Source organism: Rhinopithecus bieti, unplaced genomic scaffold, assembly GCF_001698545.2.
Source record: "Rhinopithecus bieti isolate Rb0 unplaced genomic scaffold, ASM169854v2 scaffold_8226, whole genome shotgun sequence".
NCBI lineage: Eukaryota > Metazoa > Chordata > Mammalia > Primates > Cercopithecidae > Rhinopithecus > Rhinopithecus bieti.
In genome coordinates, this window is record NW_016805992.1 from 218,895 (window position 1) to 237,620 (window position 18,726).

Genomic DNA, 18,726 nt, shown 5'->3' on the forward strand with positions numbered 1-18,726 from the left:
GAGATGGGTGGTTTTCTATAAAGCAAGAACAGCATTGATAATTTCTAAATCTAATCATCTCCAGAGTCGTTGGGGTTTATTCAAGACATATGAGGATAAGTCCCCACACACAAATCCAGGTGAGTCATGAAGCCTTTGGCCAATGTCTATGGCCCTTCTTTAGAGTTTAAGTAAAACTGAAGGCAGTAAGGAGAAATAGACTGGGAATATCTGTACCCAGTAGCAGGCCTCGTGTTATTTAGTATAATTAAAAATAGTATTTCCAAGAAGCTGGAGGAAAAGGTCTCAGAGGGGATTCTTACACTTTCCCTGTCATTGTGAGAATTTCCCTTGTCTTCTAATAAAAAAAAAATATTTTAAAAAGTAGTATCTTTTTAAGATAATCACGATATCCAGCCAATGCAACTGTTGATTTATGGCTCCTTTAATCTTCATAAATAAGTAAGGCAAAATCAAAATAAATAACAGAAGGTTATACAAAGTTGTCAGCATGGTGCTGACAAACTGAATTTATCTGCTTCTCAATTGTAAGATACACACTGCAAAGCTCACCCACGTTGTATATCATATCTGCCAACTCATTTCTGTGATTAAATATTCCATCAGTGGGGCTATAAGGCAGCAAAGCTTAACAAGATTCATAAGATGCACCACTTGAACACACATAACTCACTTCCATGGATGGAGAGCACCCCACCTGCAAAGGGAAATTGGAATTGAGTTAAATTATTCCATGAGACATGATCAATAGGGAAAGGCAAAGATCTTCTAATGGAAATGCAGATCTAAGATATAGTTAGGTCCCAAAGATGAGAAACATACAATTAAAAATAAGGAGATGCAGAGTAAACCAACTTGAAAACCTTGAAGATAACAAAAACTACCCCTAGGGATACTTATTATTAGTGGAATTTGGGGAGAATAAGGAGATTCTGAATGGATACTCCTGAAAGCAACCATTTCTGGTTTTTAGAGGAAAAAGAAATTGACAGGAATGAAAAATACGGCATGCCTGACTGCGAAGTCACATTTGAAAGGTGGTCAGGTCTTGAAAGAAACTCACCCTGGGGTTACAGGGAGGATCAGATAATAGGATGAGCATCAGAGAACTTCGCAGACTGTAAAATAGAAATAGAAGAGGTTCATGTGATCACCAAAGTCACCTCGATTGATTATATCCATGTCGGAAAGGACCTGGCCACAGATCACATGACTTGATGCTGGGCTAAGTGATAGGAAAGTGGATTTGGATCTCAGTATGAAGTTTAGAAACGAAGAGGTTGGCTATAACTCTCTTTGATTGCTTATCTCAAAAGGGCAACTGTATTTGACCTTGGATTAACCATACGAAGGTATTGGTTTTCTGTGGGCCGGGGTGAACCATGATTCATCTCAGAATTGGGTCAAAAGAAGGTCCATGAAGGCTCCCTCGCATTTTTTTTCCTCCCACTTCCACCACCAAGAGTCTATTACAGTTAAGAGAATGACTTTTAGTTACACTTTTAGATGTACCTCTTTTCAATTCCCTTCCTACAATTTGGATCCAACAGCATCTGAGAAAAGTAAGACTGTCTGGAACCCACCTGTGATCACTGTGGTCCCTGACACAGGTTTGCTCTGTTTTATTTATATTGGCATTGGGCTTGGGGTGATTTGGCTAAAAATGTCCTGGGTACAAAGCACGCCCGGTTTGGGGTAAAAGAGCACAGTGTGGGTTTACAAGGTAACTGTTACCATCCAAGCCCTTCGAAGCAGCAGATATTCAGGTACCCCTCTTGGCTCCAACATTTTCCCATACCCACCGGGAGGACTAGACTCAAAACCATGGCCATAAGGAGCAGCTCCTCATGAACCAATGACCTTTGGCTCTGGGATGTTTTGTATTGTTTACACATCTGCCAAATTCAAATGCAGTGCACTTCAGTGAACTGGAACAGGAGAGTCCAGATTTTAGTCCCCAAAGCAAAGGATTTTCAGCCTGGAAATGTTCCACTTCAAAGAGTTTATCTTGTACATCTGTTTACCTTTGCCTCCCCTTTTGGTTGCAGTTCACTTTGCTTCTCTCCTCCCCACATCTGTCTTATCAGATTTTAATCCAGCCCTGCCCATATTTGGCCTTAATTTTTATCTGCGTCCTTCTAGATCCCACAGAGGGAATGCAGCTCATCTTTGATGAAGCCTGTGGGGTTTTTTGATCTTCAGATAAGATCAGTACTTGCTTATGTGCTAAAACTGCATTTTGAAATAAATTGGTTCTCTTTGAGTGGGAAGTCTGTCAAGAACTGCTCCCCGCAAAAGCAGGGGGTGTCAAGATGGTCCTTATACAAGAAGCGTCACATCCAGGCTATGGGAGGTGGATGTGGTTTGGATATCTGACTCCAGATAAATTTCACAGGGGAAGTTTTAAGTTACTCTCGTCCACATAGTGAGAAACTCAAACCATCAGCAACAGCAGGCCACTTCCAGGCACTTGCTCTGTGCAGGCACTGTGCTGAACACCTTGTTTCACCTCAAATCCTCAAGAAAATGCCATCCCCTTATTTTCATGATCAAATTATAAAGTCAAGGTTTCTGGGAAAGCTTTACCTCATTTGCCAAATCACAGAACTACTATGTGAAAAAATCTGGTTGTTATATAAAGGCCTTCTTTTCTAACTTTCAAGCCCATGTTTTTTCACTGCTTTGCTATGCAGCATCCGTGGTAGGCGTAGATGAGGGCATGTCCTCAGTGTCTTCTATTCATTAGGTCACAGAATATAACAATGAAAACACATTTGCATTTAATGTTGTCTGCCACATGCCAGAGTTCATGGTGAGACCTTTACATGTATGTACTTAAAATTAGAAGTTTTCAGGAGAAGTGTTGTTACCTTCTATTTGCACGTAAATTAGAGCCAGTGAAGTTACGATGCCAGTGGGTGCTGACTGTGAAAGTTAAAGAGTGGGGCCAAAGCTGTATCTTTGTGATTCTAAAGCTTATTTTTTAGCTATAGGTTTCCTCCCACCAATGCTTTAGTTAACCCAAATCCTGGATTAGTGATTCTTAACATGGAGTGACCTTTCTCTTAGGGGAATTTGGCAATTTCTGGAAACATTTCATTGTTACATCTTGGATGGTCGTGGGGGTGGGGATTGGGGAGGGTCATTCACTGCTGACATCTAGTGGGTGGAGGCCAAGGATGCTTCAAAACGCCCTACAATGCACAAGACATTCCTTGACCACAAATAGTTATCTAGCCCTAAGTGTCGGTAGTGCTGGGTTTGAGAAATTCTGTCCTCATTGACGCTATTCACGATGCCACATATTCATGGAATGCCTTAACAACTCTCATGCCCCATGGGTTGCTACCACTAGTAATGTATGAACAGCGACAGTCATCAATGGCAGTCAAAGAATTTGAAGACTTTCATGTAAATGTTTCCTCTTTGGAGCATTGTATTGTGTTTGACTCCAGAAGGGAAAAGCATACACTTTGATTTTATGCCGCACAACTGTGTCGGGAGTCCCCAAGACCACTCTCAGGTTTGATGATGGATTAGAAGGACTCAGGGTTCAAAAAGGCTGTTACACTCACAGTTAGTGTATTGTAACAAAAGGATACAGATGAAAAATTAGCAAAGAGGAAAAGTGCACGGGGTGAAGTTTAGAAGAAACCCAGCGAAAGCTTCCAGGTATCCTCTCACAGTGGAGTCACACAGATGTGCTTCATTTTTCCAGACATGCCATGTGATAGCACAGGCATAGTGGTATCAGTGAAGGTCACCTGAGCCTTAGTGTCCAGTGTTTTTATTAGAGGCTCCTCACATAGGCAAGCTGCACCTGCGTGACTGACCAGCTCTCAGACCTCAGCCCACGCTATGGAGGTGTGACGAACAGGAATTCACCATAAATGGTTACCATAAACAATTGGATCAAATCTGTATGGTGTGGTCCAAGGCCTCAGGCATACAAAACAATTTTGTTTTGTTTCTGAGATGGAGTCTCTCACTCTGTCACCCAGGCTGGAGTGCAGGGGCGTGATCTTGTCTCACTGCAACCTCTACCTCCCAAGTAGCTGGGATTACTGGTGCCCACCACCACACCTAGCTAATTTTTTATTTTTAGTAGAGATGGGGTTTCATCACGTTAGCCAGGCTGGTCTTGAACTCCTGACCTCAAGAAATCCTCTCACATCAGCCTTCTAAAGTGCTGGAATTACAGGTATGAGCCACCATGCCTGGCCCAAAAATAGTCTTATCAGGCAAAGAATATTCTAATGGCTGATATTTCATCTCCCAGGATCTGGCCAAAGTCCAATCCTAAGGACAAGTTGTTTTGGAAAATGTGCAACGTTTGAGGTAGCCCAGGCCTGCTATAGTCAACCCTTCCCTGCACAACCATTTAAAAAAAAAAAAAAAGTAAACTTGCAACATATAGTGATATCCATAATGATGGTAGTAATGAGGATAATGATGGCATAAGAACGTACCACTGGGTAGCTTGACTCTAGGAAAAAACAAGCCAAATTTAGTTTTGAAAGAGTAAAGAATGTGCAGCTTGTTAGCTTAAAGCAGGGGTCTGCAAACAACTTCTCAGTGTAGGGCCAGACAGTGTTTTTAACTTTGTGATCCTTATGATCCCTGTTACAACTACCAAGTTCTGCCATTGCTGTGTAAAAGTAGCCATAGACAATATGTAAAGAAATGGGCATGACTGTTTTGCAGTAAAACTAAGGACATGGAAGGTTAGATTGTATACAATTTTCATGTGTCACAGAATAGTTGCTTTTTTTTCAAACATGTAACATGTGAATGCCATTCTTAGTTTATGGACTGTGCAAAAACAGTGTCCCTACTTTGGTGAGCTTGGCTCGAAGAGCTCAGTGGTCTTAAAGCCACCGGGTTAAGCCCTGGAGAGTTTTTCTTTTGGTTTTTTAAATTGCACAGTTTTAGCGGTTATATACTGCATGAAGCCATGATCTTAGCTGGATGGTATTCAGTTGTTTGATGTTCATCAGGGAAGGGTCAAAGAGAGGAGACCATGTATTAACACTTACTACTTGTTTCCATGAATTCGCCTTTTATTGCAGAATCATAGTATTGGGCACTAGACACCGTACTAGGTGCTGAGGTAGCAAAACAAACCCAGGCCTTCCCTCTAAAAGTCAACAGGGTAGGAGAAGGATGCAAAACAAGCTGTCAGTGAGTGTGTGGTACACAGTGATACCTGCTAGAGCCAAAACAACAACAAGACTCTGCATTAGGAGTCAAAGGGGTGGTGTAAATTGAGTCTTAAAGGGTAAGAGTTCACCTGGCAAGAAAGTGGGTAAAGATCATTGCAGGAGGGAATATGGAGGTGGTTGGCAAGGTCCTAAGGTGTTTCTCAACCTTTATCTTTAGAATCTACTGAGAGAACTTAAAAAAAAATACACATGCTTGATCTTCACCTGATACCTACTGATGGGAATTTCTGAGCCAAGTTAGCGTTTTTTCCAAAGGCTGAGAAATATTGATCTGTTGAGATCAGAGAGTACCTTCTGGAGAAAGGTTGCAAAAGACCTGAAAATTTTACATAATGAAATCTGAATTTTGGAATTTATCCTTTCAGTGACAGGCAGCCATTGAAAGCTCTATTAAAAATAACAATTGTAATAAAATTAAAAATAAATAAGCAAAACACCTGTTGGTGAGTTAGCACTTGCATCCATACTCACGGTGAATAACAGTCATATAATTAAGACTCTTATTATTACTAATATGTGCATTAAGCCCTGTGGTGCTGGGATACTTAGGAGCAGATTATCAACTACTCAGCAACCCTGGAGATTGGGTTCTTAATTACTAATCTAGTGCCTAAGACAAAGGCGACATGATTTTTTTTAATGTTTTAACTGATTAAGTTTATAAACTCTTTAGATTTTATAAACTTTATTTTATAAACTTTAGATTTTATAAATTAAGATTATAAACTCTTTAGTTCGAAAGACTTTTGCTTCCCATTTTATGGTTCTTTTCAAAATTTATTGTGCACTCTTATTCCCCCAACCAATTAAGTTGGTGTGTAAATACAAATAAATTGACCCAAGTGTTTAATACCCTTTCTGTTAATTATATGTAGATACTCATTCTCTAAGTATAAAACAGAACTGTCCTGTTCTTTGTCTTTTGAAAATGTAGTTTTGAAGAACCAACTGACAAATGGCAAAACCCTACTTTAAGTAACTACATCGATGACAGTTAATGCATTTCTGGAATTTACATGGAACTGTTATAACGCATTACAGTGGAAATACTGGTTTAGAAAAATTAATAAAGCCAGTGGAAAACGGAATTCCGCATCTGCATTAGCTATTTACACCAAAAGAATCAGCCAGAATTAATTATGCTGTATGCTACATTCTAATGAGTTTTTCATTAAACTGTATACCATTATGGAAGCTAAACAAGGATTATTCAAAGAATAATGCCAACGGCTGTTATTTTGTCGAGAGATTAAATTAGTTAATGGGTTATACATTTAAATCTGACGCAAAGGTTAATCAATGCACACTTATTGTATTAAACCCAGTATCATTTTAAAACACGAACACCCCAATATTACTGATATTTCCTCTGGAGAAAAAAACCCGTTTGTATGATTCTAGTGTTTGTTTGATGTGCACGTGGTATTGTAAAGATTGAAATCCTCCCTATGAGTTCTCTTTCATTTTTGAAAATGATTTTCACCAGCTGAAATACTATGTTTTTAGGCAGAACAGGGGAAGGGGGAGTGTGTGTGTGTGTGTGTATGTTGTGGCAGGCATAGACAACTTCATCCAATTAGTCTTTGAGAGATTGAAAGGTGACGTGTATTTTCTACTCTCACCAAAAAAGTGAGGTCAAAATTTTAAGCCTAATCTGAGAAGGCTTAGGAGGGCAATTCAAGATCAAGAATGTCATCCTCATTCCACAAATAGAGTCCCTCCTAAATAGTTCTGTAATAGTACTTGAAATATGCAAGAAGCAATAACAGAGAAGCCTCTCTAGATAGGTTTTCAGGGTCTTACAGCATCTTAGAGGCTCTTATTCCTAAGATGAGATGGGAGTATAGAAAGCCTTCTAGGTTCTTTGCAGAGACTTGTAAACTCCATTGTTTTCAGTTGAACTATAGTTTCTAATTTTTTTTCCTAATCAGAGACTGCAAAGTAAAATGTTTTTAGGAACAGGCTGAGAGATAAATAAGTGAAATATCCCAAATCAGAGACACTATGTCTCGATTATAGCAAGTAGTAGCTTCTCACGGTTGCCCACAGTGGCTCTGCCAGATAGGAATCCTCGCCCAGGCACCCAGGATCTGTCCCCTGACTTCCCACTAGAAGCTAGACACGTCTTATCACATTAAAACTCTCAAATGTAAGTGCTTTTAATTCATTTAATACTAAAATATTTGTCATTAACTATTATGTTTAGCATTATGTTTAGTGGCCAAACAATAGTTGAATAGCTATAAATTTGCTATTTCCTTTCTTAAAAGCAAATTAAGTCCTCAGAGCATCATTGTTTTAGATACCCAATAACAATTGCTATTTCCATGATTATTGTTGATTCACTTACTGATTACTGTTTGCCAAACACTTTCATGCCGTAGTTCTAATCCTCAGTAATATTCGATGAAGTACACATTTTTGTCCCTATTTGACAGATGCAAACACTGAGGCAAACACAGCGATTTACCCAAAGTCAACTCACTTGAAGTCAGCAAGGTCAGGAACCAAAACAAAGTTAAAAGTTTCAAAGCCTATGCTTTTTCAACAACACACTATAGAAATCTCAAACACTCACTATTTCTCCTCTCTGCATTTTCCTCCTCTATGTCTTATTCCAATCTTGCAAGTAGGATTTTTCTTATCTGTAGAAGATACATTTTGCCCAAAGGCTTCCTTGGTTGGATTTAAAACCCTATTGCAAATTCTTAAACATGATCAGGAGGTTGTAGCTAACATCTGTAGCCTGGAAGAGTCAGGTGTTTCCAGCCAGATGGCAGCTTCAGAATTCATAGATGTGGCTTTGTTGTAATGCGGGTAATGGGTATTGATCATTCTCATGCTGAAGGTTGTGTTTTTATCAACTCAGGACCAAGTATCAACATTGATAAACAGGTGTAGCTTTGAGAGAGAGTATCTGAGCTTTGGAGTCAGACTAAACTGGCTTATAGTTTAGCTTTATAATACTTTTTCTCTGAGCTTTCATCTCCTCTTGGGTTTGATAAGAAAAAAGCATGTATGTAGAGTACATCTCGTATAGCACCTGAAACCCAGTGCCAGCTTAATGGGCACTGTCAATATTAGCTGTACATGAGGTTCCTATGTAGTCCTTACCATTTTACTGTTGTCAGCACCATCTGCATCCCCTGAAAGCCTATGAGAAATGCAGGGTCTCAGGCCCCACCCCATACCCCCTAGATAAGAATCTGCATTTAGAAGAGGCCCAGGCGATTTGGAGCATAGTAGAGTTTGAGAAGCAAGGTCCTAGTAGTCCTCTTATCTCTATATTGACACCTGTAACTTTGAAGGACGACCATCTTACAAAATACAACTTACTTCCATTGTTTTGTTGTGGCCAAATTGATGGACCTCCACAGATACTCTATGGAACAACTTTTTTAAGTTTTTTCTTTTTTTTTGAGATGGAGTCTCCCACCCAGGCAGGAGTGCAGTGGTGTAAGCTCAGCTCATTTGCAACCTCTGTCTTACGGATTCAGGCAATTCTTGTGCCTCAGTCGCCCAAGTAGCTGAGGTTACAGGTGTATGCCACTATGCCTGGCTAATTATTGTGTGTTTTTTTATTTGGTTAGAGATGGCGGGGGTGGGGGGGGGGTTGCCATGTTCACTAGGCTGGTCTTGAACTCCTGGCCTCAAGTGATCCGCCTGCCTTGGCCTTCCAAAGTGCTGGGATTACAGGCAGCGTCACCACACCTGGCCTAATTGTTTTGTTGTTTTGAAAAACAATTCAAAATAAATTTTGAGCAAATATTTTTAAAAGCCTGTGTTTTAAAAAAGTGTGTTTTGAACAAAATGAAATAAAATTAATTTTTTGGCAAGTATTGATCAAATGATAGCCTCTGAAATACTTAGTGCCATTTCCCTGGGGAAGGGCTAATGGTGTACTGAGAGGCAGTTACTGTTAGTATTGTTCCAAGCAGTAAAGGGATCTTAGAACATTGATCAGCAAACTTTGTCCGTCAAGGGCCAGACAGTAAACATTTCAGCCTTTGCAGGCCATAAGGTCTCTTTGCAATTACTCAGCCCTGTCATTTTAGCAGAAAAGCAGCCATACACAACAATGAATAGATGTAGCTGTCTTCCAGTGAAACTTTACTTATTAGATACCGAAACTTGAGTTTCATACTATTTTCACTGGTCAAATGTTGCTGTGATTTTGTCAACCATTTAAATTGTAAAAGCATTCCTAGTTCACAGACCATATAAAATAGGTGGGGGGCCGGGGTCGGGATGGGGGAAGACGTTGGATTTGGCCAAAAGTCTGTAGTTGGGCAGCACTTGATTTAGAAGATGACTGTTAGAACCATGGGTCCAGGAATCTGGTTGGTATGGTTTACAGTCAGCCTCACAAGATCTGAGTCACCTCGGACAAGAACAAAGAGTTCTCTATGATTCAGTATCTTCATCTATTAAATGGGTATAAAAATAGTGTCTGTCCTAGAGAGTCATTAAGAGTAAATGATAATCTAAGTTAAAGTTGGACAGAATACCCAGTGGTTCTCAGGTATTCAGTAAAACACTTTGGGAGCTCTTATTGTTAGGTTTATCATATTAAGTTAAATATTTTCTGTCAATGCCACTATTAGCCTAAATTTTGGCTGCAGGAGATGAAGTGAACAGTTCGAGTGAATCATTAAAATTTTCAAACAATAAATAATCAAGGAACAAATTGTTCTTCTTTGTATTATTCTTGTGACTTTTCCAAAAAGTCTCAAGTTATGTCAAAATACAAAGCAAAAGAGGAAACAAGCAAGAAGTGGTGTATTTCTTTTGAATGTTATGAAAACCAAAGCTTATAAAAATAAATTGGAGTGAGGGATTATTTACACTATAGACAGATTCGCTTCAGGGCCCCTTTAAATATGGAAATCCCTTGGTACAATTAAAACATGATTTGATTTATAAGAAGTAAACATTCAGAGCAACATTTTTTCTGCAACATCTGTGCCCAAATGGAAGTATCCCTATACTTAAAACTCTACCATAACCCTTCAGAGCAGCTCATCTTTCAGGCTGGTATAAAAGCATTAAGGATTAACTGTGAAAATATTCTTACATGGATTAGCTCAATGCTAGTCTGGTGTTCAAAAACACATGACTGTAAAAGTATCCACAGTCCATTGGGGCTTTGGGTAAATTTTGGATAAATCTGTCAATTGAAAGCAGTCACCTCCATCGATAGGGACCTCATGGTAACCTCTTTGGCTTCTAGGGCCAAGAGAAGTTTGAGGCTTGTGGGTCACTTTGTCGGGGACCCTCATGGTAAGGTAGGTAGGTGTATTAGTTGGCTAGTGCTGCTATAACAGAGTATCACAGACTGGGTGGCTTAACCAGCAGTCCCCAACCATTCTGGCATCCGGGTTGGGTTTTGTGGAAGGCAGTTTTTCCATTGGACCAGGTAAGGGGGATGGTTTCGGGATGATTCAAGTGTATTTCTTGTGTACTTTATTTCTAATATTACTACATTGTAATATATAATGGATTAATTATACAACTCGCCATAATGTAGAATCAGTGGGAGCCCTGGGCTTGTTTTCTTGCAACTAGACAGTCCCATCTGGGGGTGATGGGAGGCAGTAACAGATCAGGCATTAGATTCTGATAAGGAACACACAACCAAGATCCCTAGCATGCTCAGTTCACAGTAAGATTCACACTTTTGAGAACATCTGACAGGAGGTGGAGCTCAGGCAGTAACGTGAACAATGAGGAGAGGCTGTCAATACACATGAAGCTTTGTTTCACTCACCTGCAGCTCACTTCCTGCTGTGTGGCCCAGTAAGGTCCGTGGCCCGGGGGTTGGGGAATCCTGGCTTAAACAGAAATTTATTTTCTCACAATTCTGGATGCTGGAAGTCTGAGATCGTATGTTGGTAGGGTTGGTTTCTTCTGAGGCCTCTCTCCTTGGCTTGCAGATGGCCATCTTCTCTGTCTTCACGTGGGTTTCCCTGTGTGTCCTCATCTTCTCTTCTTCCAAGGAGATGTGTCAGATTAAGGTCTACCCATATGGCCTCATTTTAACTTAATTACATCTTTAAAGACCTCTCTGCAAGTAGTCACATTCTGAAGTACTCAGAGTTATAGCATTTAAAAATGATTCTACCATAATGGACTGAAGGAAGGACTCACTGATGAAATGAGTGACAATTTAGGAACTCAACTTGTTTTTCATCTAAAATTTACCTCTGATTGGTAAGGCTTTTGGGAAAAGACTTAGCTGTTCTGTGCCTCTTTTAATGTCAGTGAGGAAGGACTAATGACATGAGACCCCTATTATGGAGGGACAAATGCAAAGTAAATATTCTTTGGCAAATATTGAAGAAAGCTTTTTCTTGATGTAGAATCAAAACATTTCTAGCATTGATTTCTATTTCTGCTAAACTTTCAGTTATGATAGCATTATTTAGCAGAAATATAGAATGTTGGCCAAAACCATAATAGTTGTATCTAATTAAAATTGTTCTCAAATAATTATACTTAGTGAGCAATGTGACTAGTTATGTAGACGAAGGTTTGGTTTGATATTCAGAATCATTCTTTTGTTCCTTTTCATGTATACATTTGTTACTGAGCATATGAGCACTAAAAGTGGTAACATGTCATCCTCTGGGAAAGCACATGGAGTTCAACAGATGTGCCCCAAAGCCCAGCACAGTGGCTGGTACATACACTAGTAGATGCCAATAAGTACCTGCGAAATGAATGATAATACTCACTACACCAGTCTCCTGGCTGAACACTAGAGGCAGAGGGACTAATAAGCACTTGTACTCACTGAGCCATTGCCCTGCAGGGTTCTAGGCTGCTCCTCTTAGCCCTCTTTCCAGAGTAAGCTTCTTTCCTTGGCTGAGTGACATTAGGAAAGCCAGATCTCAGTGGAGAGTTCTATTTTTGTGTGACTCTGCACCAGCACACAGAGGTTTTTAGAGGTGGTACAGTTCTGCTGACTGGAGGAATGTCAAAGTTCTTGGTCTTGCACTGATAGGAGTAACATGGTCACACGTGGAGTGGTTTTAAGGAGCGAAAAGTGTAATAGGCAAGAAAGGAGGAAGAAATAAAAGAACCGCTTCCCCATACAGAGACCAGGGAGAGGGGCATGGAACAAAGAGAAAGCCTGTGTGTGGCAGAAAAGTGGTAGATTACAGGGGAGGCTGGAGGAGGTGGTGTCTGATTTGCATACAGCCCAGGGGATTGGTTTGGCCAGGTGTGTCATTTGCGTAGCTGGCAAAAAACCTGGCCCTCCCACCTTAGTCCTTTAATATGTAAATGCAGGTCGCCATGATGTTCTGAACACATGGTGTTATCTGGAGGTGGCCATTACACTGGGCACAGGTGGTGACAAGGAGAAGACAGCAGGAATCACCATACTGAGTGAACCCTGTTTCTAATGGCTGGTATTTGCATATCAAAGCTTGCCTGCCGAGCTCTTCAAGCAGTCTTTTCTGTTAGAAAAGAGATGGTTTGGGGGTGCTTTCTTATTACAGGAAAATTTCCACCTAGAACCTTTACCCTTACTATCTGCCTTAATTTCTTAATAACTCCTGTATTAGAGGTACAGACAGTGGAAGACATACACAGAAACTTCCTGCACAGGTACCCCAGAATACTCATTCCATCTTAGCTATTTCATAAAGTCTAGCTGTTGCTGTTTGCATCTTCCAGGGTATTCTTCAGATATCCTAACCCATCTTAATCTTGGAGCTCATGAAGCTAATTGACTGCTCCCAGTCGCCAGGCAGTTGGGATGTTCCTTTCGCTTTTTTTTTTTTTTTAATTTGGAAATTATGTAGGAAAGGTTCTAGTTATTCACCATGTGCTGGCTTGGAACTGTGCCTACTTGATACTAAAAGGGAAGGGTCAGACGTTGCCAAACACCCTTTTCTTGCTTTCCATCTTCCATTTTAATTTTATTTCTTGAAAGTATAACATGGCTGCCTATCAGAAACCTTTGGATTCTCTCTTCATTTGCTTCCTGCCTCTTAGTCTAGGTTCCTGAACGCATGAGGATAGGAAGATAAACACATGATTCCTGATCTCTTTGAATTAGTAGCATCAATGGGGGAAGACACACATTAAATAGATTACAACAACACAATTTTAAAAAGCAGAGAAAGGAAGCTGAACTCGGCCAGACAAAGGTACATAGATAGGGTTTCTAGGAGAAGCCAGAGCTGCATCCAGAAAGGAGTTATCTAGAGTAAGGAAGAGATTTCCTGGAAAAAAAGAAAGCCTCTGCAAAGGCATGGAGCTGTGAAACTGCACTGCTGTTCCGGTTTGAGTCCAGTTTTCCTCACTTCGGGGTTGGCAGCAGAGTAAACACTTTTCAACGCTTCCTCCTTCCTGTCTGTGATGGGAAGCATCCTTTCTAGGCTTGTCCCTGCCCCTTCGGGGCCAGGAATGATCCCCTACACACTGCAGGGAGACTATGACTGAGCAGAAAGGGTTCTGATGCCCAATCTGAGGTCTTGACCCTGGCTTACCCCTTCCTCACTGGAGGATTCCAAACCCTGCTGGAGAGTGGCTGTGGGACATCTTGCCAGGATGTGGGGATGCCGATGACCCAGCACTCAGAGCAAGCAAGTGTGACAGGTTTTGGAACGGGCTCTGATTATTCCGAGATTGAGGTCTGTCCCATGGAGCTCAGTCTCTGCCAGGTGCTGATACAGTCATCGAGACAGTTAGGGCTGCCCAGGTTTCTTGTTAGACCAGATGAGCCAATTTTATAAGAACCAGGAAAGAAGAGACAACACGTGAAATAGATTGAAGCTATTTCAATCTATAAAAGTTAGATGTAGTTTGTAAGTCTAGTTAAACTTTAGGCATGCAAATTTCCTGCCATGAACAATAGGTAGAAGAAGGATTGGTTGGAAAAAAACCTACTATTTTTAGCAAAGATAGAAGTGGAGAGTTCTTTTTAAAAATGTTTTATAATTCAATGATATGCATTAATCCTTCTGAGGACCAGGTATATTGCTAGGTGCTGGGGATGAAAAGATATGTATGATTTGGCTCTACCCCAGCTGGATTTTAGAGTTCAGATGACCAATATGTAAGTCGAAAATTGTAGTATAGGACCAAGAAGGATCTATCAGGAAGGTTTTAAAATGTAAGATCAGAGCATAGAATAGGGGGTGACTAATTCACCCCTGAGGACTAGTCACTTTTAAACTACATTGGAGGAGGACAAGGGAAGCCACTTTTTTGTTTAAGTTGAACCACATGAACTTAGCACCATTTAATTCTATTTGTCCAAAAAAAAAAGTCAGTTTCAAATGGTTTAACTCTAAGAGCAGGAATGGCATGAAGGTTTGATTCCCTTCAACTCTAATCAAATGGGAATCATTGCCTACTGGCTGTGTTGAGAATGCTTGTGAGGATTCCACGTCAATAGGAAAGCATAATACTGAAATTGATTAATTCCATTCTGGCTAAAGAGTGGGTAGGTAGTGGTATAAATTGACCCCAGTTGCCATCCTTAAATTATAAAGAATTTGTTAAAAGCACAGAAGTCTGAGAAGTTCCGATGTCACCATGTGATACAGATGAAGGTTCCTGGCATTTGACAGTAGAAGGTTTATGTTGAAGGCTAGGGACGGACAGAAGATCCAGCTCAGTGGACTCACTGAAGAGCTATGTTGAGGCTATATAGAGAAGCACTTGTAATGACATTGTAGGCACTCTTCGTACTGCTACTTGTACCTTATTACCTATTTGACTTACCTATTCACCTACCTGTTACAAGGGTAACAGGAACAGTTACCCTTCCCTGCCCCAGAAAAATGCATGGAGGTTACAGTGTTCTCTGCTGCTTTGGTTTTGTTGAATTCAAAGCTTCCTTTTAAGAAAAGGTCACAAAGCACTAAGGGAACATATAGTAAGTACTTTGCAAATTAAATTGGAGGATGCTTTTAGATAAAACAAAAACCAAGTCCTGTGAAGGCATACATTTTGTTTTATAAAAGGTTAAAATTATTGCATAAAGTGTGTGTGTGTGTGTTTTTTTTTTTTTTTTTTTTTACTATTAAGAAAGTATCCAAAGAAGTTATTTCAGTCCAGGTTCTCAGAATCCACAGCTTAAAAAAAAAATTAGGAATGCTTCATTATGCCCTGCCAGAGGTTAGCTTTCCAGGCAAAAATCTGTGCTGTGTCCCAGTGGTATTCTATAAATTGCATCGAGGATATTGCAAATTGACCCAAGGGTTTTAACCATACCATACTGAAATGTCATTCTGCGTATGTTTTTGTTACAGTTATACATTTTGCTCTTGAAATTTAGGCACTCCAAGAAACTTCAGATCTGATTTTAAAAGTGTTTTTTTTAACCAGGCATGCACAGGAGAGAAGGTTGAGCTTTCCCTAAATCCACCTGCTAGGATTCTATTCTAGATGATTCTGATCTGATAACTCTGTGTGTCCTATAGAAACATTCATTTCTAAGATTTCTAGCAGTGAGCAGAAGCACATGGATAAGCACTGCAGAGTCACACAGGAGTACTCATCAATAAAGAGCACTGACTGTAGAGGAGACTGTCTTTCCTGGTGTAGGTAGCTTGCCTCCCCTTGGTTGGTTTCATATCCCAGTCTCCATTCTTTGGAGTTTGGTTTGTTTGCTATTAATCCCCAGTGACCTGCTAAAACTGGAAATACCTGAGGAGAGGTTAAACCATGTAAAGGATCATCTCATCCCTTGTGATAAACTTCTTTTTTTTTTTTTTTTTTTGAGGGGGAGTTTCGCTCTTGTCACCCAGGCGGGAGTGCAGTGACGTGATCTTGGCTTACTGCAACCTCCACCTCCTGGGTTCAAGCGATTCTCCTGCCTCAGCCTCCTGAGTAGCTGGAATTACAGGCACCTGCCACCATGCCCAGCTAATTTTTGTATTTTTATTAGAGACAAGATTTCACCATGTTGGCCAGGCTGGTCTCGAACTCCTAACCTCAGGTGATCTACCTGCCTCGGCCTCCCAAAGTACTGGAATGATAGGCATGAGCCACCACACCTGGCTGATACACTGTTTTTAAAATGAAGAAGAAGAAAGAACTACTAGTTTACCACGGGTGGATCATGACTGACACCCCTCCATACTCTTGATATATTTACTACCTAGAGAAGATTAGTTATTTTCAAGTTAATTTCACTGTTGTGTGAAGGGCAATTTTGGGGGTGGGGGTGGTTCTTCTCCAGCTATAAGCATGGGATACCAGATTGAAAAGGACTATGGGACATTCCTTCAGGTAGAACCTCTGATCCTGGGCTGCTTCTCCCTGGGAGTGGATGGAGTTGTCAGACTGGTAACAGGGGAAGAGTGAGATGGGTTAGGAAGAATTTTATCTGGTTTACTCTCCGTTGATGACATCCCCCTGCAGTCCCTCTATGTGACAGGGCCCCACACACTTTGGAAGTTTAAACTACATTTTTGTTGATCGTAGGGAAGATACTGAAGGATCATAGAACTATTCCCTAGGGCAAGTCTCCAAGGATGTAGAAAAGTTCCCTGTTCTGGGGAACTTGTAAGGTTGGCTTCTTATCATGGTAGATTGCTTTCCCATGGTGGTCCTGACAGGGGACCCCAAATCAAACTGGGGTGGTTGACCTTCCCTAGCCAGGGAAGTGACCAGAAACCACAGGGAGGCATTTACATCACCAGTAATGGCCTTAAAACTCCTCAGAATTCTAATTCTTTACAAAGTTTTGGAATTTGAGTCTTGCAGCAGCTGGAAAGTAGAATTGATACCCTGACAATTCCTGACCCCGGTCATCCCCGGAGTGGGTGGTTGTTCAAAATCTGTCATAGACTGAGGAGGTTATCTCAGGATTCCACCATTATTCGCCGCTGTAAAATTCCATCTTGCAAGGATAAACCCAGTGCCCTTCGCTTTAAATCAGGAGGAGGCAAGTCATTGCTGCAATGCAGCCGCGGTTTGCAGGATGAGCTAGGCAGCCTCTGTGGCTGGAAGGCAGAGAGCTTTAGGGAAGAAAGTGGGAATGCAGAAGCCAAAGATTCTCTCACCCAGTGTCCAGCGTGGGTCCAGGGTGGGTCCCAGGGATGGCAAAAAGTTGCAATTTCTCTTTCTGTGCCTTACTTTGGTTCTTCCTCTGAAGAACTGATTCGGAAAGACTGATGTTTGAAGGAAGGTACAGTTTTCCATAAACGTATCAACATGTATGCTTACTATTGATTGATTATTACATGCCAGCCCCTGCCCTGGGCACATCTCCAGTCATACGATGCACAGCCCTTCTTGGAGGTAGGTATATTTACTCCTATTTTCCAGCTGGAAACGCCAAGGCACAGAGAGGTACAGTGACTTGCCAGGATCACACAGTGAAGAGGTGTCTGAGTCAGGCTTACTATCTAGTTCCCTCCAATATTGCTCAAGTTCCCTTTTCAGGATACCACGCTGCTTCCATTCCTGATCTGAACCTGGGCCCTGGGGCAACCAGAGCACGCTGCACAACCCCGTGTGAAAAGTCATGACGTGTGCTTGGCGGGCCGGGTTGTTGAGGGTGTGGGGGCTTCCATTGATTCCCTTTGGCTAAGGCAGCGGGCTTTGTTGGGTGCCCTTGTCCTGCGCTCTGGGATGTGGCTGTTTTCATTTCTCTGCGTTTCTCGGTTGCATTGCCGTGATCTCTCAGGTGTAGTGTGCCAATTCCCAAACCAGATACCATCTCTCTCTCTCTTTCGTAGGCACGGTCCTGTTGTGCCAGGCCAACCAGGAGGGATCTTCCATGTACAGTGCCCCCAGTTCACTTGTATATACTTCTGCAAGTAAGCCCACTGTCGTGGCTCCTTTTTGTTTTGTGATATAAATCTGAGTCCAATCACCTTCCCTGCCATGTAAGTGCTCTCCCCCTCCCTCTGCCCCTCCCTCTCTGTGGCTCTCTCTGAGGTGAAGTTAATTTTCATAAGCATGTCTGTGTCTCTCATGCCACTTCCCAGATGTCCTGGACATTCTTTGTTAGATCCATCAGGATTGGGTCCCAACGGTTGGGAATGTGGGCATGGGGTTGGTGGGGAGGGGCATGGGAGGGTGGGAAGCTCTAGCTCATTGCCTGCCTTCTATCATAGCTTTGCAAATTAATGTAAAAATAGTTTAAATAGCATATACACGCCACCCAAAAGGCACCCTTGCCTAGCAAAAGATGCTTGACCAGGATTCTTGTACACAGTTGTCTCACAGTGCAGCTAGTCACTTGTTTCCTAGGCTGTTCTATCTTTGCTATGTAATTCCAATAAGGAGGAGCAGGAGCAGGAAGAGCAGGAGCAGGAGCAGGAGGAGGAGGAGGAGCAGGAAGAGCATGAAGAGCAGGAGCAGGAGGAGGAGCAGCAGGAGGAGCAGCAGCAGGAGGAGGAGCAGGAGGAGGAGCAGGAGGAGGAGCAGCAGGAGGAGCAGCAGGAGGAGCGGGACCAGGAGGAGGAGCGGGACCAGGAGGAGGAGCGGGACCAGGAGGAGGAGCGGGACCAGGAGGAGGAGCGGGAGCAGGAGG

General features: G+C 41.6%; 1 protein-coding gene across 16 annotated transcripts in view; it reads left to right on the forward strand.

Moving 5' to 3' along the window:
- RBFOX1 (RNA binding fox-1 homolog 1) overlaps positions 1-18,726 on the forward strand; it is a 205,320-nt gene that overhangs the window by 94,854 nt on the left and 91,740 nt on the right. For 12 of the 16 annotated variants that reach the window (XM_017874415.1, XM_017874423.1, XM_017874422.1 and 9 more), the window contains one exon: positions 17,927-18,007. The exons of the other annotated variants lie outside the window; for them this stretch is intronic. In XM_017874415.1, the coding sequence (XP_017729904.1) occupies positions 17,927-18,007 (81 nt within the window). The remainder of the gene's footprint in view (positions 1-17,926; positions 18,008-18,726) is intronic. 16 annotated transcript variants of the gene reach the window in all.